Genomic DNA, 26182 nt, shown 5'->3' with positions numbered 1-26182 from the left:
CTATTCTAACGTGTGTGATGTAGTATCTCATTGTGGTTTGATTTGTATTTCTTCGGTGATTAGTTATACTTAGGGAGTTTTTTCATTTGTTGATCATTGACTTTCATCTTTTGAAATATGCCTCATCAGATCCTTTACCCAAAGTTTAGATAGTATATTTTTATATAATTGAGTAATATTAGATCTTATGCATTTCTGATATTAACTTCTTTTCAGATACATGATTTACAACTAATTCCTCCAAATTTATAGCCTGTTTTTGTTTTTTGATTGTTTCTTTTGCTGAACAAAAGTTTTTTACTTTGATATATTACCATTTGCTGATTATTAAATTGGCTACGATGTTTATCTTAGAGAAATTAAAATGCACAGCCAAAATACAAAGTAAATGAATATAGTTGTAACAAAAGTTATTTCAAATACAAAAAAAAATTAAATGAATATCTCTCAATTTTTATTCTCACTTTCCAATTTCTTGCCATTGGAAGCTACAATTCCTGTATAAATCATCTTTCCTATAACAGATGTATTTACTTTATTTCAATTAACACACATAATTGCAAAGTAACTCCTATGGAATCACAGGAAAAACTGGAATTATTTTTAATTCAAAAGCCGAAATATTGAAACGACTTTATTCAATTCAAATTTATTCCATTTTTAAGCACTCATTGCTATTAGAGGCACCTTGTTCCTTATCTTTCTACATAAGATATTATCAGCTAAAATATGAGAAATATTTTCAAAGGCTTTTTCTTCACCATCTGACAGAATCATAAATATTGATGAAGCTTTTTCATTTGCATATTGGCATACTAAATTGTATTTTGATAGTCTCATATAATGAGGTAGAAAGTATTCTTTCAATTCTAATTCTAAAAGATTTTTTTAATTGTATAATTTAATTCTTTAAAAATTTGGCAGAATTCACATATGAGTCCATCATGATCTAGTATTATTTTTAGCAAGACATTCAATATTGATTATAAATCAATAGAATAAGAACAATTCCAGCTGTGTTAATTTGGGCATACACTGTCTGAAGAAATTGAGCCATTTCATCTAGAGTATCATCATTGGGTTACAAAGCTCCTCTAAGTATTCCCTTATTATCACTTTGATATCTATGAATTTAGTAATATTACATCTCAGATTTGATGCAGAAATAATTTCATCTTCTCTCCTTTTTGTTAATTAATATAAGTAGATGCTTATAAATATATATACAAAGTAGCAGATTTTGTATTTATTCATTTTTTGTTGATTTTAGTGAGAATATAATTTTCCTCAATATAAAGGAATCATAGTATTCAATGTCAATTAGAAAGATATATTGTTAAAATATATATAGCTACTAAAACAGGAATTCAAATATAAATCGCTTTAAAAATAAAGTTATTCATCACATATTAAAGTATAATTTTTTGCTCTTAGAAAATACAACCAATAATTTGGCAGACTTGTTAATGACAGAAAGTCAGCTATTTCTATGTTGACTCCTAAATTTAGGTTTTAATATTTTTTAATAATTTCAAAATCCATCTATACTCTGAAATGCCTCTGTAAATGGATAAAAACTACTATAAACTTTTTTTTTTTTTTTTTTTGCATTTTGGGTCGCATCTGTTGATGCTCAGGGGTTACTCCTGGCTCTTCACTCAGAAATCACTCCTGGCAGTACCCAGGGGACCATATAGGATGCTGAGGATCGAAACCAGGTCGACTGGGTGCAAGGCAAACACCCTACCCATTGTACTATCACTCGGGCCCTAAACGTTTTAAAAAAATAAATCAAATGAGTAAGGTGTGGACAATTTCTACTGAACTATAAAAAATAAGAATATGACGCATAAATGTTAGATATAAATAATCATGAATAGAATTTTAAATTCTCCCTATTTATTACTATAGAACACCTTGATTTTAGGGAGTCTATTAAGCAATCCTACCAGGGTGTCTTATTGGTCCCTGACTCTACAGAAATGAGCAGGATTGCAACTTAGGTGCCAGTACTGAATCATGTTCTGTAGGCTGAGTATCACTCAGAGTGAACCTGGGGCCACTGGGGCCCTCTGAGCACTACTTGGGAGCAATCCATTCCCCAAAATTATTATTGGGTGCCCTTGAAATCCAAGACTAACTGGGCTAGCACCCATGAATCTCACCATTATATTCTTTCTACTGGAGGCCACCCTTTTTTCTCACAAATCATCAACTGTATTGTTTGGAACTAATTACTATCATTCTTACCACCATTATAGCTTACAACCCATTTATTTAATCTGCATAAACTTTCTACTGTTGCTTTAGTTTTCCATTGATATAGTAATGGACTGGAGCAATAGCACAGTGGGTAGGGCATTTGCCTTGCACGCCGCCGACCCAGGTTCGATTTCTCTGCACCTCTCAGAGAGCCTGGCAAGCTACCCGTGGAATATTCGATATGCCAAATACAGTAACAACAAGTCTCACATGGAGACGTTACTGGCGCCCACTCAAGCAAATCAATGAACAACCGGACGACAGTGCTACAGTGCTATAGTAATTAATGGAAATCCTAGTCACATATTCTCATTTACTAGATATTCCATAAGCTACATCAGAGTTTTGATATGAAACTCAGGCCATTCAGGATGGCTTCAATTTCCAAAAAGAGTATCTACTTACTATCCAAGCCTTTCCATGCATTTTCCCCCTCTCCTCCACTGTGTTTTTATACTTTAATAAAATTAACATAACTCATAATAATAAAAGAATCTAGTTTTATTCATGTTTGTTTTTATCACAATACTTATGCATCTCCATTTTTAAAAATGCAACAAACCAGGCAACAGAAAAATGATATGGAACTCAACTCTTCTGAATAAGCCAAAGCAACAATCTGGCAAGCTAGTGAAATTAGTATTTGCTAACTGCACTTGGAGAGCTTAGGTACCTGTCCTCCCTCTCTCTGGATAATTACATTTTCAAAGGAACCCTCCTAAGTCCTTGAGAAAGCCATTTAAGGGTTGAAAACTCACAAGAGGCTGGAAGACTTATATTTTAAGCACATAAGAGAGTTCAAAAGAGTAAGCGTTACCAAATAAATTCTTTTATTTCATAAAATGGGCTATCAATGACATAAAGTGAGACACAAACCTGTATACATTTTAGTCAATTTGAAGGAATTGCCAAGGACTTTTTGGTTACTAAAATATAGCTATAATTACAACTAAATTTAACGTCATGTATTTGAGTGATATGTCAATTAACTCAAGTAGGAGCACATGATAAGGCTATTCTTCCTCACAGCCCAAAAACAGTTCTTATTTTGTTTGAGGGAGACCATGTTCCATGCAAACCATGAAAGGCACATAGAGTCTATCAGAAGTGTGCACATCTTGTATTTGCATAATTTCCATCATCTACTGTGTTTTTTTTCTGGAGCTCTTGAACTGGAGTGAATATTCTGCCTTAATGTATGTTCATTGCAAGACCTAATTGTCTAAACTGAGAGAAATATTATACCCCTTTAAATAATAAAGGGAAGCATTATTTTTGGTAGGGTTGGATAAGTAGTTGAAAAAAGACCATAAACTTTCTTTATTCCTCTGTAGATTTATTAGATCTTGTAAAAAGAAAATCTGAAGAAATTGCATCAAAATAAAAAAGTAGGAAGAACTGAAGTTTTATCAAGTATTGCTATGTGGTTTCCAATTTTAGTTAAAAGAGCTTACTGCTTTCTTTAACGTATCATCAACGGGTATAGTGTGCTGCATCACTAGGAATGATCCTTAGATAATGGCTCTTCCTAACTACAGAGTAGCACCATTTCTAATCTTCAAATATTACTCTTTTCCAGGTTGTGACAAAGACATGCTGATTGGTATTCTAACTCAGCGCTGCAATGCACAAAGGCAAATGATTGCAGAGGCATACCAGAGCATGTATGGTCGGGTAAGAGCACTTCATAATCATCACCTATTTTGAGAGCAAACTTCTGATAAATAACACTTTTAGAGAACATATATTGAGATTCATTTTTTTGGTGGCCTAAGAGAGTAAAATATGACAGACCTCCCTGTGTTAGAAACTTCATATGCCTCTAACATGTTTCAAATAATGAAAAATGTTTCATCAAATGTAGCTATACATGAGGTATGTTCACATTCACATGAAATACATGAGACCAGTCTCAAAACCCATCCTGCTTCCTAAAATGAAAACTTTTTTATAAGATTTCACTGCCAGATGGTCCAATTAGGCTAAAAATGTGGCTCTGGAAACACCCTGTGTGGAGCTTTAGGAAAAACAGAAAAAAGACTAATGATCACAGAGTCAAAAAATAAGACCTTTTCCTGTAAATCTCTCCAGGCTCTCACCTAACTCCCTAACTCAGCTAGAGTGAATTCTCTGCTAGCATTTCTTCTCACAGCATGCACTTATAGAGACCATTAAAAAAAGAATGGCAGTTTAAATATAGTTTAAGGCAATAAAACTACCCATAGTACTTTAAAGTAATCACATTCTAATTTCAAAGCAAGTACCATTAAAGATTCCTTTCTTTTGTTATGCATTTAAACCACAGATTCAGAACAAAAACTCTTCAGGCCAAAGGGGCCTGAAATAGCAATTACTTTTCAAACTGAACATTATTGATGAAACTCTATCATAAAACTTTCTCTATGGAGTTAGCCCATATAAATTTACTCCATTTCTAAACTTCAGTTTTTAACAGCTACTGGTACATGATAAAGGACAGCTTTCTCTTTTAGAATGAAAAAGAAAAGAATGAATTAATAATCAAAAGTCATCACCACTAATCAAATGAGTTTAATTAGGTTATAGAAGAAAAACAGTTATGATTTCATCAGAGTAAAAGCTAAATTCCCATAATAACAGTGCCAGTATTCCTTTGAAGGAAAATGTTAACTAAACATGTAGCATTAATAATACATGTCTTATTATGCATACTGCTATAGACAGTGATATTTCAGCATTTTATTTTTTTAATTGAATTGGAAAGTAGGACACACCACCTAGGCTGGTAGGCTATTCTTTGTTCAGTGTCCAGAAGTGACCTTTGGCATGCTCAGAAAACTGTAGTGGTGCCAGAAATCAAACCCAGATCGGCTGCATGCAAGGCCAGTGTCTTAACTCCTCTACCATATTTCTGGACCAAATATTTTACATTATAGGACAATATTTTTGAGATAACATTGGGTGACAAACCTAAAAGTTTGTAAGTTTTAAGAAAACAGATCTACTCTTCTTCCAATGTACTATACCTTACCACCAAAATTCTCCTAATTCTCTACCACTATTCAATTCATTTTTCTCATTCCTCTATACGTTCTCTCTGATAACCAAAGTCTTTTGTTAAAACATAAGAGTTTATTTTGGGTTTGTTGTTTAATTTTGGTTTCTCCATAGTTTATATTTGAATAAAATTATATGGTGCTTTATTTTATAGTCCTCATCATAATCCCCTTAAGTTCCATCCAATTGTTATAAATGACAAAAATTCTTTTTAAAAAAGTTGAATAGTATTCTTTATATATAACTACCCCTTTATCCATTCAGACACTTCGGGCCACTTATGTTGTCATTATCTTAAATGTTATATATATGCTGTAATAAACATATGAGTGTATATTCTTTTCTTTCAAATCAATGTTTTCATATTCTTCAGCTAAGTACCTTGCAGTAGAATTGCTTCGTCGTAAGTATTGTAATTTCAAATTTTGAGGATTTCCATACTATTTATTAAAATGCTTGCATCAATTTATACTCTTACCTAACAATGTGTAAGTGCTCCTTTATCTCCACATCACTGTCAATCTGTAAACTATCTTTTCATGTTTATGGTGGTCATAATTTTGGGAATTAGGTTAAGTAAGAACAGAACAACAAACTATTATTGTTTTAAATCATCATTATCATCATCATCCCGTTGATCGTCGATTTTCTCGAGTGGTCTCAGTAACGTTTCCATTTGTCCTAGCCCTGAGATTTTAGCAGCCTCTCTTTACTCGTCCTTCCCAACGGTGCCATATTGGAGGCTCTATCAGGGTCAGGGGAATGAGACTCATCATTGTTAATGGTTTTGGCATAGGAATACGCCACGGGGAGCATGCTAGGCTCTCCCATCTGGGCAGGAAACTCTCTGTAGCTTGTCAGGTTCTCCAAGAGAGAGAACTAGGCTATATATACAACAAGTTAATATAGTTTAAAGCACTACTTCGGCGATCTTTCCAAAGTACAACACTAAAATATTAAGAAATGAGTTACTAAATTCAAGGGGAAAACTTTTTCATTAAAGAATACATACTTTGATTTCTTTCATTGATGAATATCTATTGTGTATATAAACCACAACTTTTGTTTGTCTATTTGCGGGCCACACCTGATTATTCTATGTTGTTATTTCTAGCTGTCTTCTCAGGAATTGCTCCCAGAGGTCCTTGGGAGACCATCTGGGATGCTGGGGAATCACACAAGACAGTACTGTGGCTCTGGCCCGTGGATCACAATTTCTTTATCATCTCCTCTCCTGTTGCAAATTTGAATAGTTTCCATATCATGACTGCTGTAAATAATAGGTGATGAACATTGGTATATATGTGTCCTTTTGATTAACATTTTCTTTGGGATCAATGTTCAGAAGTGAATATTCTATTTTAATTTTGTAAAGAAGTATACACATTGTTTTCCAAAGAGACTGAACCACCAGCAATGAAAGGAAATAATGCTAACAGTGAAAGAGAAAACACCAGATAATTGCATTCATATAAGCCATCCAAAGAAACAAAACAAGTTACTAGAAAATCCATGAAGAAAATAATCATTAGATCACTGTCACTGTCATCCCGTTGCTCATCGATTTGCTAGAGCCGGCATCAGTAACATCTCTCACTGTGAGACTTATTGCTACTGTTTTTGGCATATCCAATATATGTCCAATAAAGTAGTTGTTTAAATGAGGGGTGGGTTAGGAGACCCTGGCAAAGTGGCAGAGGGATCCTGGAAGTTTGGTTAACAGGTGAGGTGTAGCAGTATAGCCAGTATAAAGTAATAGTACTGGCAATATTGTACAAATAAATAAAACAATAACAAAACAAAAAGTCCGGAAGCAAGTGTTAATAAAAAAGAAGCCCTCATTTTCTGCTAATGGGAATGTAAATTGGTTTAGCCTCTATTGAAAAAAAGTATGGGGATTTCTCTAAATGTTAAAAATATAACTGTCATATGATACAGCAATTACATACTTTGATATCTTTTCAGAAGATAATAACACTGGAATAGCCAATATCTGGAAACAACCCAAGAGTCTAATGAAGAGTAGTAGACAAAAATAATGTAGTATATATATACATAGACAATGGAATATGGCTCAGCTATAAAAAATATAAAATATTGCTCCGCAACAAATTGGGTGAAGCTGAGAAGAACAAGCTAATAAATTAGAAAAAGAAAGATAAATACTAGATAATCTATTTGAAAGTATTATATAAAGAAGCCAAGCCAGGGAGACTTTGACAACATAACTAAGGTTACCTTGTAGGGGAATAAAGAGAGAAACTGAAGAATCTTATGAACTGTGATGGAGACTTATTGACACTTTGATGATGAACATGGCATGTTAACAGTGAACTCCTAAAACTTAAAAATATTTAGACTGTTGCATACTAATATTATTGCAATCATTCATTATTTTAAAGTAGTATATTTTAGTGATGTACCTTTTCCTATACACATATGATCTAGCACTTTTGCTGAGATTACACTATATGTTTTTACTTCCTACGATATAATTATATAACATTAGGAAATATCCATGCCATGTAGAAAAACTTAATATACTAAATAATACAAGTAGAAATATGAGTCATGTTGGCCTATATCCTCTGAAATATTCCTTCTAAATAATTCAAAATTAAGCTACATATATCATTTCTGTCATAGTTCTCTCTTTTTCTTTCACTTTCATGGTTCTAATTTAGGTCACTATTATTTAGTGCTAAAACTAAACTCATCACTTTTTCCAGTCATGTATTATGCTGGCCTGCTCCAAAGTAAAACTGAATGACACCAACTTTTCACAGAAAATGTTTCCACCACTATAATCCTTGAATGTTTATCTTTTTTAACCCTCACAATTACAACCATATTTCTATATAATAAACCTTAATGTCTTCCCAGGTCATTCAAAGCTTTTTCCGTTTGTTTTTCCTGTCCCCCTCCTCCCAATTTAATTCTTTGCTTTCCTCACTCATCCTCAACCCTTGCCAAAGACAGATGCTAGTATTTCTCTAAAGTACTTGTGTTTCCTCAGTCATTCTCACTGTGTTTCATCTATATTTGATGCTTTGGTTCTCCATTTCTCTCTCTCTCTCTCTCTCTCTCTCTCTCTCTCTCTCACACACACACACACACACACACACACACACAAACATACACACACACACAAACATACACACACACACACACACACACACACACACTCCCCTACTCAACCTACAGAATGGCCACCTTTACCCATATCATACCACCATACTTCAAACTTAGTTGAATAGCCTCATGATGCCAGTGCATCCTTTACATACCTACCTAAGGAGATATTACCGAGACAACATATCTCTCTTTGTCAGAATCTAAGTTCGTTTTTCCCAAGTTGCTGATGCAACCCACAATGATGCTATAACAGAGGACCCCCAATGATGCTTAACACTATCTTCAGGTTGCTATGGTCCAGGGATTAACTTCCTGTTTGTCCTTAAAAAAGATTTACATGAGTCACTGTGCAATGTTTTTCCTGAAAAGGGGATGGTAGGCCCAAAACTTGGGAACTATGACCTAAGTCCTTAAAAAGTGAAAAAAATGCTTCTAGTTCATCCCTAAAATTTAAAATAGACATCTAATATGCCAAAGACTGTTTAGTTTTCTTTATTGAATCACCATGAGATGCAGTTACAAAGTTTTCATGTTTGAGTTTCAGTCATACAATGATCGAACACCCATCCCTCCAGCATTGCACATTTTCCACCACCAATGTCTACAGAAGACTGTTTAATTAAAGTTAGTTGAAAGATAATGTGAGGCTATAGTTAACTGCACATTTTCCTAAAACAAGCAACTGGGTTTTAGCCGCTCCTCAGAAGCTTCCCTGCCTAGCGCACTCATTCTTTGCCTTGGGCTAGCTGCTTCCTTCCTGCTGGATCCCAGAGTTCTCTGTACACAATATTATGGGCTTTGCCACACTGAGTGTCACTGGTTTACTTTTCTATCTTTATATTTCAGAAAATCTAGGACTTTTGCTTCTATTCATTCAGAGCTTAACCAAAGTCTGACATAGAAAACACATTTAATTTACAGAATAAATAAGTCAAAATAATTATTTTCTGCCTATTAGATATAAGTGACAATTTACCACTCCCAGTAACAGTAAGAGCCAGAGGTTCTGCATCTTTGCATCAATTCACTGAGTTTTAACTTTTACAGCTCTAGTAAAGTTAGCCAAATAATAACTGCACATGGAGTAGATTGTACTAGAAATAAGAAACCAATAAATGAAGAAGCTTTTGTCATTCCTAATGGGCAGAATGAACATCTGTTCTTTGCTCACAGGGAGACACTATATCTCCCATGCCATCCACTATACAAAACACCCCTGGAAAGTTAGTCAGAACAAAGGACTCTCAGAGTCTTACTTTGCATACTCAGACATAGAGGCCTACAGAGAGATATTTCTCAACAATAGCACCTCTCATTTCTATGTTACTGTCACTATTGATGAATTTTCCTGAGCACACCAAACATCAAGCCACTACTATTATAAGACCAAAAATGACTGAGACCAAATCCATCAATTTGTCTGACACAGAATTTGGTTAGAAAACCAAGCAGCAGGGGAAATCAGTTGACTGTATTGATCCTACCTATGCCTCCACAGGAGACTGGGCCCAATGAGCTAAACAAATCCCATAAATCATTGGGGTCTATTGTAAAAAAAAGTCTTCCTTTACGCTTTATTAATGACCTTTCCACTTGGTTTGAAGTTTGCATTAAGATACAGCAAGGTGTATTAGCAATGGCATGGAATTAACCTTAGTCCACAAGAAGGAAGTTGGGGCCAAATCTATCATCCATTACAAACCTGCTCAGAGAGTTGAGGTTTATCTGAACACCTTTTAAGGCCAAAGAGGTATAATTATTCATTACTTCCTAGGTACCAAGGTACTGTTCTAGCTCCAATATTTGAATAATTTTATTACTCCAGTAGTTTCAATTTAATTTTTTTCTTAGCATACCCATCTCTATCCAAAAACTTCATCTGAAAGCATCATGTGCAAAAGAGACAAAAGCATTTTCATAAAACTCCCAGAAAGCTACAATATCTTCTACATAAACAGTGCATTCAACTGTTATCCTTATGATTTAGCACTATGAGGAATACAGAGATACCCCATTAACTAAATTAGAAGTCCTGTGCCCACATTTTATCAAGTTGACAACCTGAGATTAAACCAAACACCCTAAAGTTGGTGATGTTAAAAGAAAGAAAACAACATGATAAGAATGATTAGGGTAGAGTCTTAATTTTTCAAAACTATGACTAACTAAAGAAAAACACCCGCTTTTCTCTATAGCTATACACCTCTGACACCAGCATATGAAGTTCTCTTATATTAAATGACTTTGATCAAATTACCAGGAGTTACATAGTCACTGCGAGTTTTGTGCTGCATAACGCAAGACTGATGCCAACTTTAGATACCAACTGAGAGTCCTAGGTTTGCACCCATAATTTTGACTGGCTTGCTATAAATCAGAGGTTCCACAATCCCTTCTCTGAATTTTATAATTTACTGGAATATCTTAATAAAATTTAGGAAGGTGCTTGATTTTAATTACTGGTTGAGTATAAAGTATGTCTGAAACAACCTGATGGAAGAGATCCACAGAATAAGATACTAAAAAGTGATAGGGCTGGACAGATAATACATCAGGGAAGGTTATTTAATTTGGAGGTAGCCAATCCAAGTTCAATTCCCAGCACCCTATCATATCCCCTGAGCTCAGCAAGAGTAATATCTGAGTGAAGAGCCAGAAATAATCCCTCTATACATGCTGCAGGGCAGAGAGTCTCTTGCCCGCATGCCTGGCTGTCTTCCCCAGGGCCCCTCGGAGGGGATGGGCTGAGCTTCCCTCCCCACCCCGAGCAGAGCTCCTGGCAGCCAAAGACCACCGGAACCTAGCTACAGCCATGCTCAAGGCCCCTCTCCACACGTTCGGACAGGTCTCATGTATGAGGGTCCAGGCAGAGGAACCCAGGTGTGTGTGATTCCATCAATGGCCAAGATCCAGAGAGAGACTTAAAAGCAAGCTCCCAGAAGTACTATCTTGTAGCCTACTTCTCCCTCTGGGAGAAACTGGTAAGCTTCTAAGAGTTTCCTGCCCACATGGGATAGCCTTGCAAGCTTCCCATGGTGTATTCATATGCTAAATCCAGTAACAAGCTAGATCTCATTCCCCTGACCCTGAAAGAGCCCCCAGTGCAACATCCTCGAGAGGGCCCAGTCGAGATAGACTTCTAAGATCTCAGGGAAAGGACAAAATGTGAGGTTACTGAGCTTACCCGAGAAATTGGTGATTAACAGGATTTCATGATTGTGATACATGCTGCAGATGTGACCCCAACACAAGAAACAAAAAGCAGTTTTGATTTCTGTTCATGTAACAAAAACTGCCACTTTGAGTTTTGCATAGTTGTTCAATGAATTGCTCACAATAGCCCAGTCAACACTACCTAGTGTTGTCACATCTAAACTATCAAGTGAACAAGATCAAGCCGTTAAGGGAAACAGATTGAAGTATTCATTAATTCAATAACTTGTTTCAAACAGCACTAAGTGGGTTTGAAGATTTTCTGAGAGAAATAGTTGCATTTCTTTTTAATTTTTAATTTTTTTTTTGCTTTTTTTTTTTGGCTCATACCTGGCGATGCACAGGGGTTACTCCTGGCTCTGCACTCAGGAATCACCCCTGGCCGTGCTCAGGGAACCATATGGGATGCTGGGATTTGAACCCGGGTCGGCCGCGTGCAAGGCAAACTCCCTACCCGCTGTGCTATCTCTCCAGCCCCTCTTTTTAATTTTTAAATTTTATGTTAAATTAAGTTTTAATTATTTACCATTTATATACAATACTATTATTTTGGAACTAGAGTTAAATACCTCTCTGTATGTAATGTCTCTGCACGTGCACCATTGTAGGATGACATTACTTTGTCCTCTCTCCCCTTGCCACAAGTAGCTTGTCCCGGTTTTCCCCAGAGTTTAGGCTTACCTCAGTCTCACCCATCAAGGTATTCCTGAATATCTCCCATCCCTTTGTTTAGCTATAATCACTTCTCTATGCTCTCTTCCCCAAAACAGTTAATCCGTGGCTTTCCCTTTATCTGACTCTGCTAATTTGTAAGGTCTGACCTTCCTAGGATACTGAATTTATATTATATAAGTTAATATTGCCTTTCTCCTCTTCTTGTGCCTTTTGAATAATTTACTTTAAAGCAATGTCCTTTTTGTATGGACACAAGAAGACAATGTTATGCTTTTGTAACTTGGGATTTAATTGGCCTCGAATATTATTCCCTCCTGGGCATCTGCTTTCTCCACTTAAGCCTCAGTTGCCCTCAGTTCCTAGCACCCCAAAAGCAGGGTCCCGACCAGGGACGCGACGGATCCAGGGCAAGCAGTGAGTTATGTGCTACCCTGGCATTGAGATGGGCCTGGCCAAAGTGCCTAATTCTTAACTATAAGTTAAGAGCTTGATCAGAGACAAATGCTGCCATGATCCAAAAGTAATGATGAGACTAGGACCCTGCTAGGGATAGGAAAGACTGATCTGGCCTGAGCACTGTAGTCTGAGATTGAGATGGCCCCAGGAGAGCAATTCCATAAGCATTAATGCATCATCTCTTGTTGTGTCCATACAAAATGATTAATATTATGAATTCTTATATGTTTGCTGGCTGAGGAGAAGAGAAACACACTCATGGGACTCTGCCCTTGGGTGGATCCTCCTGCTGAAAGAGAATTAAGTCCTAGGAGAAGCATCCCCTAAGGGAAAGGAACCTCAACCCTATTGATTGTGATCACACCTAGGTATAGACTCCAACCCCCTCATGCTGGGGAGATTTAATTAGGCTGTAAGAGTGGGTTGGGGGGCCAGATCCAGAGATCCAGAGAGAGATCCAGAGCCGGGAGAGAAGCAGGGAGAGAGAACGAAATAAACTTATCGAGCAACCAGTTTGGCCTTCTTCCGTCGCCTGCCCTTGACCGACAGCGCACACAGCGGTTCCGAGGCACCGAACTTGGGTGGTGAGACAGAGCCTCCCAGAGAGCCCTTGAGTGCTCGCACCCCTCGGCGAGCCTTAGTTTTTTACACACACTAGATAGTTCTAGTGCTATCACACCATCAAAATGACTTCCTAGACTCACTAGTCTTATCCACCTTACCCTTTCCTCTAGCAAACCCCATATATTTCATAGAGTTGTAGAGTTATTTTATTGTGCTCTGCACTTTTTGGCTTTGGTTATTTATATTGCACTTAAATGAAACCATCCTGCAATTATCTTACACGTCCTTATTTCATTTAGTAAAATTACCTCAAGTTCTCTCCATGTATTGCTATGACACATTTTTGTTTAACAGATAAAAAAGTATTCCATTAAGTATCTTTTAAAGGAATTGTAGGCACATCTTGGCGGTTGCTATACCTAGCAGTGGTCGGAGGTCACTGCCAACAGATCACAGGTGTGAGGATCAAATTTGGTCTCAAGCATGCCAGCACTCTGAGTAATTACCCCAAACCCCATATACAAGTGGCTTATTAATTCATGCACCTGCCAATGGGCATTTGGGCTAATTTGATGTTTTGACATTGTGTAATATGCATCTATGAACATAAGTGTGAAAATATCCTTTAAAATTAATGCTTTCATATTCTTCAAAATGGCTGTAGCAATAGCACAGCAATAGGGCGTTCGCCATTCACGCGGCCGACCCATGTTCAATTCCTCTGCCCCTCTCGGAGAGCCCAGCAAGCTACGAGAGTATCGTGCCCGCACGGCAGAGCCTGGCAAGCTACCCGTGGCATATTCAATATGTCAAAAAAACAATAACATCAAGTCTCACATGAGAGACGTTACTGGTGCCCGCTCGAACAAATCGCTGAGCAATGGGATGACAGTGACAGTGACAGTGATCCTTCAAATAAATGCCTAGAAATTGTCTTTAATGGCTGCTGTAAGGATAAGCTGCTGCTTGGAAAGGTAAGTTATTTTCTTCAAAGATTCTATTCCCCTTTAATGAGTAAGACTTCCTGGTTTCTTCTGAACATGTTATCAAGTTGCAGTGATTCACCAGAAGGGGGACCAGGAACAAAGTCATAGCCTCTGAGAACTCAATTCAGTAGCAAGACAACAGCTGCTTTGCTTCTCAAATGATACAACTGGAAACTATTTGAGGAAAGTGATACTTTCCCATACATGTATGTTGAAAGTATTCCCTTTGGTATTTAGAAGGATTTTCAACAGAAACAAAACAAAGACCAATTGTAGTCAACAATGAAAGCTCTTAACAAAACAGATCAGTCCAAAGGGCCACAATTACAAGAATACAATTCAGCTTCCTTTTTTTGTGTTTTATTTTTTAATTTAATTATTGTAGTTTAGATTCCATGTTTACAATGTTAAACGTTTATGGTTTTAGTGTACAATTACCTCATCTCACCATTTACAAACTGCCCAAGACCCTTCATCAATGTTTTTCCTTACATTACTTCAGTAATATAGCGCTGTAGCACTGTCATCCCATGGTTCATCGATTTGCTCGAGCGGACACCAGGAATGGCTCCATTGTGAGACTTGTTATTGTTTTTGGCATATCAAATATGCCATGGGCAGCTTGCCAGGCTCTGTCGTGCAGGCGAGATATTCTTGGTAGCTTGCCGGGCTCTCCAAGAAGGACGGAGAAATCAAACCTGGGTCAACCACATGCAAGGCAAACGCCCTACCCACTGTGCTATTGCTCCAGTCCTTCAGTAATAAAAAGTTTAAAATTATTTTCCCCTAGGGTTAGAATAATAATACTGTGGGTAGGGCATTTACCTTGCACTTGGCCAACCGAGTTAGATCCCTGAGCCTGACAGGTAATTCCTGAGCACAGAAACCAGAAATAACCCCTGAGCACCATTGGTGTAGCTCAAACGCTAATAGATAAAATAAAATTGCTGTCCCTTAATACTGATCTATTACCACTCCCCGCCTTGGTAGTGTCAGTTCTATAATACAAGGCCAAGGTTTGTCACAATTCAGTGTAATCTGTAACCTGGGTTTGTTTCTTCTATAACAAGGATAAATAAGAGCATCTAGTAACTGTCCTCCCTCTGAGTTTCTTAACATGATACTCTCCAATTCCATCTTGGCTACAATGAACTGCATTATTTCATATTTTCATTGCTACATTTTATTGCATTGTTTGTATATAATAAAACTTCTGTATCCCTTCATCTATCATTGGGCATTTGGGTTATTTGATATCCTGGCTATTAATACTAAGTGCTGTTGTAATCATAAGTATGCATTTGAATTTATGTTTTGTGTTTTGTGGTAAATACCAAGAAGTGGTACTACTGGATCATATGGAAGCTCTATTCTTTTTTGTTTGCTTGTTTGTTTTCATTGTCTTTGGGTATTCATCTCCAGAAGCTCTGTTTTTATTGCTTTGATAAATCACCATACTGTTTTAATAACAGCTGAACCAAACAACATTTTCACTAACAGTGACTTTCTTTTTCATCATATTTCTGCCAATACTACATCAATTTAAAGAGTTTTTACATGTAAAACACTGGTTAACATAAAAAAAGCAATCTACCAAATTAGAAAAAATATTTGTACAGAATATATTAGAAAAAGGGCTAATCTCCAAAACATATAAAGTTCTCACAAAACTCAATAACAAAAGAGATCTAATTTTGATGGATCTTTTTCCATCAAAAAAGAAAAAGAGGGAAGAAGAGAACAACAAGCACAGTGGATAGGGAGGGTATTTGCCTTGCATGAGGCCTACCTCAGCTTGATTCCTGATACTACGTATGGTCCCTCAAGCCCACCAGGTATATCCTAAAGCACAGAACCAGTAACAATCACTGAGCACTGTGACCCAAAAATGAGAAAAATAGGGAAAGGAGATAAACAAACATTTCCATAAAGAGCACATATGTACAGTCACCAGGTGTTAAGAAAAACTGTTTGTCACTTATTACAGTATTATGAAAATCAAAATGACAATGTGATGTCATTGTGTGCCACAAAGAAGCTTGGAAATAATCACTTCTCCTTTCCAATTGCAAATCTTGTTCACACCCACCATTTGAATCTACATGAAGCAACTGCAACCAATGGGATCATGTAGAACTGTGACTTAGGCACCTAAAATCTTTAGAAATCTTTGACTTCTTTTACCCATTCCAGCTCCACTAGCATACACAAACAAGCATGAGTGGCTTGTTACCCACAATGGAGGCAGGAAAACTTCAACTTCACCCTTAGTTTTTGGTTTTTCTTTTTGTTGTTTTTTTTGTTTTTGTTTTTGTTTTTTTACCTAAAAGCATCACAGGTTTATGTAGAGGGAAGGAAAGATCAAAAGAGAAGAAAAATAGCAACTCTACATCAGTATACAAGGCAATTGTTTTCTGTGTGACAGATGTACAGACCGCAGTAAACCAGCTTCCACAGTTTCAGGACACCTGAGGAGCTATTATGAGTTGTATATTCATTAACACTGACACATCTTTTAGTGTCATGTTCCTGGTTTAGCAGCCAAAGTCAAACTGTTTTCTTACCATAATCAAAGGGTTATACTTCCTGACTAGTATGAATCTGACTAAATTGTGGTCTAATTTCTGTTGTAGTTTTCCTTTCTTTTTTAATCTTTGTTATTGTATGGTTTCTCTAAAATCATCAACATGTTAGTGTAATGATATCAAAATAAGAAAATTTATATACTATATACAACTTGAAATAGTGTCTTTTTTGTGTTTCCTAGATTCTTTCTTGTGAATTCTATTCAACAGAAGTTTTCTACTTGTCTTCCGAGTTTATTTACCTTATATTGATATCATTTATTTCTGTCTGTGATACTTAAATTTTTCTGTTACTAATTAAAAAATTAGTATTTATAAATTACCATATATTTTTCATTTAGTGGTTCTAAATATGGCAATTAGCCTGGTAATTTAAAAATATAATTGCATTTTTAAGTGATAGAAGTTTTTTATTCTAGAATTGTATTAGTTTTCTTATTAGGTCTATTAGTTTATTTCATTCTCTTTCAAATTACTATTGTTTCAAATCTGCACTTTTGAAACTTCTCCCTATTCTCTGGGAAGTTGTGTCTAAGTGCATCTCATGGAATACATTATCTGCTGAGAATTTTAGGAATTTTTGTTGTTATTTAGAAGAATAGGAGAATTTCTCTAAGTTGGTTTTGTATTTGCTTCTTCCTGGTGTCCCAGGAGAATCACTAGCTCAGGATTAACTTCGTAATGATTTGGCATCATGGAGGTCTCATCTGCGTCTGAGAGGGCAAAGCTGAAATTCAGCCTAATGGAAACACAGCCATATTATTTCAATTTTTGAGGAAAATATTCTACTCAAACCTCAGTCAGTGAAATGTGAATGGAGAACAGGCCTTTACAGATCGAAACTCACATCAAAAATTTCGGATTTATTTCCCTGAATTACATTGATTGCATAAATACTATGCCATCCTCCTATAATGTCCTACATTAAGCATTGAAACCCAAAGCAAATAGTTCTTAAGCAACTCTTCCTCTCCCCACTAACCTGCAAGCTCAGCAGCTCATTTGTTTACCCTCTACTTTTCATTTCCTGGTTTCACACTAGGGTTTCACTTTCTTCTAAGATCAAGCACAGCTTCAAATGGATATTTGTTATATTTTATCCTATTATTTGAAGGGGTGGTGGTGGAGATAGGGGTGGTGGTGTTAGCTTTGGTATACTACAGTTCTCCTGAAGACCAGAGTAGTAGTATTCTTCTTCTTCTCCCCCCATTTGCTATTGTTTCACTGAGTCCCACACTTGGTTTTGGAGTTCACATACCTACCAACAGTGCTTGTCAAGGTCACACACCTGATTGCAGTGCCAGCATAGACTTGGTTGCAGCGCAATGGAGATCAGAAAATTGGGATACCAGGGACCCCGTGGATAGTGCTACAGACACTCAATCTCTTGGGGGCGGTTTCAGGAATCAGTCAGCAGTTTCATACCTGTAAGGCAGTCACTCTACCAAGAGCCACATCCCTGGGCCCCAAATCAGCATTTTTTTCTTTCTATTTAACTAAGTTGAACAAGAAATTCGCCTGAAAATGAAATGATTAAATTGTACATATAGCAGTTAAGTGTTCCAAAGAATATGCTCTTTCAACAATGAGAGGACAAAATGGCTTGTGCAAATGTTTCTAATAATTTAAAATCATACAAGTGACTACTGGGGAATATAGAATTAAACTCAAATCTAATTGGAATTTTATACAGGCCTATATCATTGGTATTTAAATAGTAAGTGTCATTTTTTTTATACCAGGAAAAAGGCATATAAGTTAAAAGTGTATAAAACTGTTTCCCTGAGCAAAGTCAGAGAAACTTGCTCCTGATTAAACATAATTAGATAAAGGTAAGAGGAACATGGGAGAAGTTGCCATTTTAATTTAAATGGGGTGGTTAGGAGAGCTGCTATATGAGTAATGTGCAGTTTCAGCAGCAGCAGCAGCATAGAATACCTCAATTTTAAAAGCAAGTACTCATTAGCTTAATGCAAGGCCAAACTGTGATTCCCACAGAGTCCTTCTTAGGACAAATCTGAAAAACAAGAAATAGAGGCAGCCAAGCTGGGCAAAGTCACAATCCAAAGGTTGCAACTGCAAAGTTATTTATAGAAGTCCAAGTGAGGCTTTAAGATTCTAATAAGAGTACCTATTTGAAGTCTCTCTTTGAACTTGTAAAGTTTAGTCATTTAAACATATTATTCAATATTTACACTTTAATTTGAAGCAATAATCACCTTCCTGATGACCTGATAACTATTTCTACTATTATAGTACTCAGTGCTTTATACAGTATATTATAACCATATTCCTATTATTTTGCTCCCTCTCCACTAAATAAAATTGAGTATGGAAAAGACCTTTACCTCTGAAAAGCCAAAAGGTGACTGTAAATAAATAATTGTTGAGTTATAACTGATCCTTATTAAATGATTCATCCATTTCTATAATGATTTTGTAAGCGCTTACTTGCTTATGTAGGCATGAGGTGAGCCATGTGAATATAGAAGGAATTAACACTCACAAGAAATGCAAGACAAAGTCACAGATCCTGGCATGGAAGTAGATCAGTTGTTCCAGGACCCACAAGAAGTCCTTGGAAATAGAATAAAGAAGTCAAAAAAAGTAATAGTAGTTGATGAGGGCAGAACAATACCAATACTTAATTCTACATTGAATACGAATTTTGGCATGCTTTCTTTTCTCTGTGATCAACTGTACAGAAGAGTGCTACAGTTTATCCTGAAGACTGAACAGGAACTGGACAATTTGGGCAGAAAGAGGACTAATCTAACCTATATTTTCACATGAGATCACACTGTCAGATGTACTAAAAGTAGACTATAAGGTGCAATGTCAAAAGGGAAACTCATTTGGAGGCCATTATAATAAGATTGCCCAGATAGGGTTGTAGCAATTAAAATGGTAAGAAATCAATTTTTTCTGAATGTCTATAGTGAAAGACAATAGAAGTTACTGAAAATTGGATACAGTAAAAGTTGTGAGATATACAGCAAAAGTGTAACAGACAATCCTCTGTGGTGGGAAAAGAGAAAAAGAAAGAACGAAACAGTCCTATCATTTTTAAATCTAAAAAATTATTCAATGTTTAAGAGGGAGGCATTTTGAGAGTTTTATATGCAGCAGGAAATATTTTTTGAAATTTTACCTGAATTTTTAATATTATTACCAATAATATTTTAGTATTGTTACCAATTATATGATAAATATATTATTATTTTCACTTTATAAATAGGAAAACAGACACAGAATAACCTTCTCACCTACCAGTAATCTCATAACTGGTATTTTAGACAGACAATATTTAATCTTACTAGATAATAAATAAACTTATATAGTTTCATTATTTTTATAAAAAATTTTTGTAAGATAAAATTATTATACCCTTATACACAGTTACAAACAAAAACATATACCATTGTCATTTAGTGGCATTTCTAGTAGGTGTCTAGAGTAGACTACACAGAGGTATTAAGCATCAGTATATAATTATATATTGTCTGTAAAGAGTTAAGAATGTTATAAATAACACAAGTCACTTTGAGTCTGAAAACTTCCTTGATCCTTTACATAATTGGTAAATTAGAGGCTTTCTCTTTCTACAGTCATTAATTATTTTATTTTTTATGCATAAATATCATGCAATATCATGTAGCCTGCTTCTCCCTCTGGGAGAAACTGGCAATCTTCTGAGAGTTTCCTGCCCACATGGAACAGTCTTGCAAGCTTCCCATGTTGTATTCATATGCAAAATCCAGTAACAAGCTGGATCTCATTCCCCTGACCCTGAAGAGCCCCCAGTGCAACACTGTTAGGAGGGCCGAGTCGAGATGGACTGCTAAGATCTCAGGAAAGGACCAAATGGGATGTTACTGAGCCCGCCTGAGAAATCGGTGACTAACCGGGAATTTCGTGATTCATGATTCATGATGCATAAATATATTTATATTACAAATTATACACTCTGTACACTTTGTATATTCAGCACTGTCATATCCAGATGATGAGAATTTTTTAATTATGACAGTACATGTTTTGAAAGATTTTGGAGTAAAATAAATACATATATGAGGTCATAACATACAGGACATTAAAAACAGGAAGATTGGGTAGTTGGTGACACAGAAAGAATTAGCTTTATTTAGGGCAGAGGAAGACAAATGGAAGAGTTCACAGATACAATATTTTGACTGCAAATAATAGCCAAAATCCACTGCCATATTATAATAAAAGAATGTAAAATTAGACCATTTGCATTAAATTTTCAATGTGCTTAAATGCACATTAGATTTAAGTTTCTTAAATGCCACATTCTTCACCTATATGTTCTATTTGTCACATTGCATTTGTATCATTTAGTGGCTTCCTAAAATCTACATAACATAGCAAGGACACAAAAAACTAGAATACTTGATTTCAAAGTTCAGACTTCTTTACATACTTGTGGAATTTATAAAAAACTTACTACTTATTCTCTCTGTACCACAGTTTTCTTATTTATATAATGTAGTGATTACAGTTTCTATTTTATAGTGCTAAAGATTATCATATATAACAATTTGTAGATGTTACAGCTACTTTCTTTTTATTTTTTTAAATTTTATTGAAACTCTGTGAGATAGTTACAAGCTTTCATGTCTGGTTTACAATCACACAATGATCAAATACCCATCCCTCCACCAGTGCACATTCCTCACCACCAATATCTCCGGTATACCCCCCCTTTCCCACCCTCCTCCTGCCTCCATGACAGACAATATTTCCCATACTCTCTACTTTTGGGCATTATGATTTTCAATACAGATACTGAGAGTTTATCATGTTTGGTCCATTAACTACTTTTAGCACACATTTCCCATCCCGACTGATTCCTCCAGCCATAATTTTCTTATTGATCCCTTTTCTATTCCATCTGCCTTCTCCCCTCCGCTCATGAGGAAGGCTTCTAGCTCTGGAGCAGTCTTTCTGGCCCTTGTATCTACTGTCCTTGTGTTCAGCCTCATGTTATGTTATTTTACACTCTACAAATGAATGCAGTCCTTCTATGTCTGTACCTCTCTTTCTGATTCATTTCACTTAGCATGATACTCTCCATGTCTATCCTTTGATAAGCAAATTTCATGGTTCCATCTCTCCTAACAGCTGCATAGTATTCCACTGTGTAGATGTACCAAAGTTTCTTTAACCAGTCATCTGTTCTAGGGCACTTGGGTTGTTTCCAGATTTTGGCTATTGTGAACAGTGCTAATATGAATATATAGAACAATGAACAGATATCTTTTCAATTGTGCTTTTTTTGCATCCTCAGGATATATTCCCAAAAGTGGTATTATGGAGTCATATGGAAGCTCAATTTATAACTTTTGAAGGACTGTCCATATTATTTTCCAGAAAGGCTGGACCAGTTGGCATTCCCACCAACAGTGAAAGAGAGTCCCTTTTTCCCCTATAGCTCTGATTGCTTTTGTTCTTTTGAATGTGTGCCACTCTCTGTGGTGTGAGATCATTGTTATTTTGATTTGCATCTCCCTGATGGCTAGCTATGTGGAGCATTTTTTCATGTGTCTTTTGTCCATTTGTATTTCTTTCTTGAGAAAACTTCTGTTCATTTCTTCTCCCCATTTTTTGATGGGGTTGCAGGGTTTTTTCTTGTACAATTCTACTAGTATCTTGTATATCCTGGATATTAATCCCTTATCAGATGGATATTGGGTAAAAATTCTTTCCCATTCTGTGGGCTCTTTCTGTATTTTGGTCACTGCCTCTTTTGAAGTGCAGAAGCCTCTTAATTTGATGCAGTCCCACTTATTTATGTTTGCTTCCACTTGCATGGTCAGTGGTGTTTCATCCTTAAAGATGCTTTTAACTTCAATGTCATGGAGGGTTCTGCTTACATTTTCCTCTATGTACCTTATGGATTCATGTCTGATATTGAGGTCTTTAATCCACCTTGATCTGACTTTTGTACCTGGCAGTAGACAGAGATCAGAGTTCAAATCTATTTTCATATGAAGAATCCTGCCTGTCATATTGATATCAAAAGTTCAATAAATACTATTAGTTACATTAATCATTATAATCACTGCACTCTTCTTGACCTTAGATTTTCTTTTCTGCAGTAAATGGACATGGTATTACTGCTATCTTTCAAAATCTCTTTTAAAAAACTTGATTTCAGTATTTTATTTAAATCTAGAAAATGCCTTTTAAAAGTACATTTTGCACTCCATAGACCAGTGTCTTTTCTGTATTTTAACACTATTACTGACCTATCCAGTGTTTTGTGAAATTGGTTTTATTTCTTCATTAAGTATTTGATTGATTTTTGTCAATGATTTCACTAGGATCTAAAACGTGTCAAATGTCAATCAACTATGGATTTAATTTCTTTAGTTAAAAAAGAAGGATTACACGGGATTACATGGTGCTGGGGGCAGTCCCTGAGTGTGACCGCCTAGCTACTGGGAGTTGGGAAATCTGGGCGGAGGAGGCCCACTCCCGATCCGAGCAGCCTTGGAGGTCTCTGCCCCGGGTCCCACACACCTGGGTTCCTCTGCTGGTTCCTTCATGCGTGAGGCTCGTCCAAAAGTGTGGAGAAGGGCCTTGAGCATGACTGTAGCTAGGCTCCGGAGGTCTTCAGCCGCCGGAGGGAAGGAGGGAAGCTGGAGCCCATCCCTCTAAGGAGGCCCCCAGGAAGACAGTCAATGGCCAGCATCCAGAGACTTAAATGCAAGCTCCCAGAAGAGAGCAACACAGAGTCTCTTGCCCGCACACCTGGCTGTCTTCCCCAGGGCCTTATAGCCTACTTATAACCTACTTCTCCCTCTGGGAGTACGTGGCAAACTACTGGGCGTTTCCTGCCCACATGGGAGGGCCTGACAAAGTCCCCATGGTGTATTCATACGCCAAAACCAGTAACAAGCTGGGTCTCATTCCCTGACCCTGAAAGAGCCTCCAGTATGGCATCATTGGAAGGACAAGTAGAGAGAGGCTTCTAAAATCTCAAGGCTTGGACGAATGGAGATGTTACTGAGACCTCTCGAGAAATTCAACGATCAATGGGATGATGATAATGATGATGATGATGATGATGATGATGATGATGATGATTAAACAAGAAAATTCCAATTTTTTAATTCTGCTTAATTTCTATTTTTTTGATATTTGTATCTGCCAGAGAATTGATTCCTTAAAATATATAGTAATAGAACTTCCATATGAACCAACATTTCCTCTACCCTCATAACTGTATAACTTTATCACTGTTATCCTGTTGTTTGTTGATTTACTAGAGCGGGCTCCAATAATGTCTCTATTACATACAGCCCTGAGATTTTAGTAGCCTCTCCTTACTCGTCTTTCCCAACAATTGGAAACTCTTTCAGCGTCAGAAAATGAGACCTATCGTTCTGTTTTTGGCATATCAAATATGCCATGGGTAGCTTGCCAGACTCTGGTGTGTGGGCAGGATACTCTCAGTAGCTTGCTGGGGTCTCTGAGAGGTATGTATATATCTGTTACTGTATTTGGGATATGAATACGGCACGGGGAGCTTACCAGGCTCTCCCAAGTGGGCAATAGCTCTCGGTAGCTTGTCAGGTTCTCCAAGAGGGAAAACTATGCTATTAGATGTCTGGGAGCTTGGTTTTATAGTCCTTGGATGTTGGCCATTGATGGGATTACATGGTACTGGTGGCAGTTTCTGGGTGTGACTGCCTAGCTACTGGAAAATGGGGGATCTGGGTGGAAGAGGTCCAGTCCCAATACGAGGAGCTTTGGTGATCTCAGTCGCGGGTCCCACACACCTGGGTTCCTCTGCTGGTTCCTTCATGTGTGAGGTTCATCCAAATGTGTGGAGAGTGGCCTTGAGCATGCTTTGGCTGGGTTATGTGGTTATGTGGCTACCCTCATAATACAAACATTAATTCAATACGGATAATACACTTACCCGTATTGGCAAGTACAGTAACATTATTGATTTCTTCAGAGAATTAAGTTATGGTTTTATTGTCATTTTGTAGTGTTTATTTAATTTTCAATTTAATTGGCTTCTGATATTACTATTCCCCCCCTTTTTTAAGCAAAGTAAACTGATTTTACTTAAGGAAGTGAGGGCAAGATGAGAGATAGAGACATACTTTTAAGTGAAAACATGGGTTTCTTCAGAATGAAGGAGACAAGAATTAAGCCTTAAAGTCAAAGAAACGATTAAAATCTCATGTGACTTCCAGAAATGGGGAATTCACTCATTTCTTATTCCAAATTTATTCTATCCCTCTTTTTTTCTCGTTTATGTTTTTGGCATAGCTTACTTGGGCAACTGATTTTTCTCCTCCACATACAAATATTTAAAGCTAAAAACTTACCTTTAACCACTGTTTTAGCTGCATCCCTCACTGATATTTTCTGTTTCTACCTTCCCTAAATTGAAAAGAAAATATAACTTGTGATTTAGTCTTTGATTCTTGAATAATATAAAGGTATATTTTTGAAAATCTTCAAGTATTTGCAATCATGCAATCTATCTACAATCAATTTTGAAGTTTACGTGTTGCAATAGGAAACTGGCATATTAAAATACGTACTGGTAGATATATCTCAATCCTATAGTATTCCAACTACACAAGATCCTCCTCACTACTAGGAAGGCGCCCAAGGAGGTCAAGTGAAGTGAACTTATTACACCCTTGGTGACACATACAGGCCCCAGAGCAGCAGCTGGAGGGCGGGTGCTAAGTTGTGGTAGGGAGAAAAAGCAAAGCAAGCCTGGTCAGGACAGCAGTTAGGGGAGCAGATCCTCTACTTCCATTCTAGGGAGTAAAAACATGATTCTAAGGATAATGTTGGGATTTGTGTGCAGTGACAAAACGAGTCTTGTGGAGCGAGGGAGGTAGTACAGCAGGTCAAGTGCTCGTCTGGCACAGGTCTCAGGCAGATTCTCTCGAGTCTGCCATCCCATCTGGTCCGGAACCCCGCCATGAAGAATCCCTGAGCTCCGAGGCAGGAGTGCGCCCTGGGCGTCCCCCGAGAATGGCCAACACCCCACCACCCTTCCCCACAGCCATCCCACAAATTCCAAACGAAACGTGAATCACGAAATTGTTCTAGGGCGGAACGATTTTTCCTTCTAGTACTTTTTAAAAATGTAGGTATAGATATTCACGATAAAGATAGGACGAAGACGAATGTGAAATGCTAGTCGCCATTAAATTCATAACGCTCAGTAACGCCTCTGGAGAAACCATCGCCTCAGAGGCTGTCACTTGA

At 36.9% G+C, this 26182-nt stretch overlaps 1 protein-coding gene across 1 annotated transcript in view; it reads left to right on the top strand.

Moving 5' to 3' along the window:
* The window catches only part of ANXA10 (annexin A10), a 52194-nt gene that overhangs the window by 1268 nt on the left and 24744 nt on the right, over positions 1-26182 (top strand). Inside the window, exon 2 of the mRNA XM_004610415.3 lies at positions 3842-3936. Within this exon, the coding sequence (XP_004610472.3) occupies positions 3842-3936 (95 nt within the window). The remainder of the gene's footprint in view (positions 1-3841; positions 3937-26182) is intronic.

This window comes from Sorex araneus, chromosome 1 (assembly GCF_027595985.1).
Source record: "Sorex araneus isolate mSorAra2 chromosome 1, mSorAra2.pri, whole genome shotgun sequence".
In the NCBI taxonomy this organism is placed as follows: Eukaryota; Metazoa; Chordata; class Mammalia; order Eulipotyphla; family Soricidae; genus Sorex; species Sorex araneus.
The sequence above is the reverse complement of the archived record's forward strand: the minus strand, read 5'-3'. Positions and strand labels throughout refer to the sequence as shown.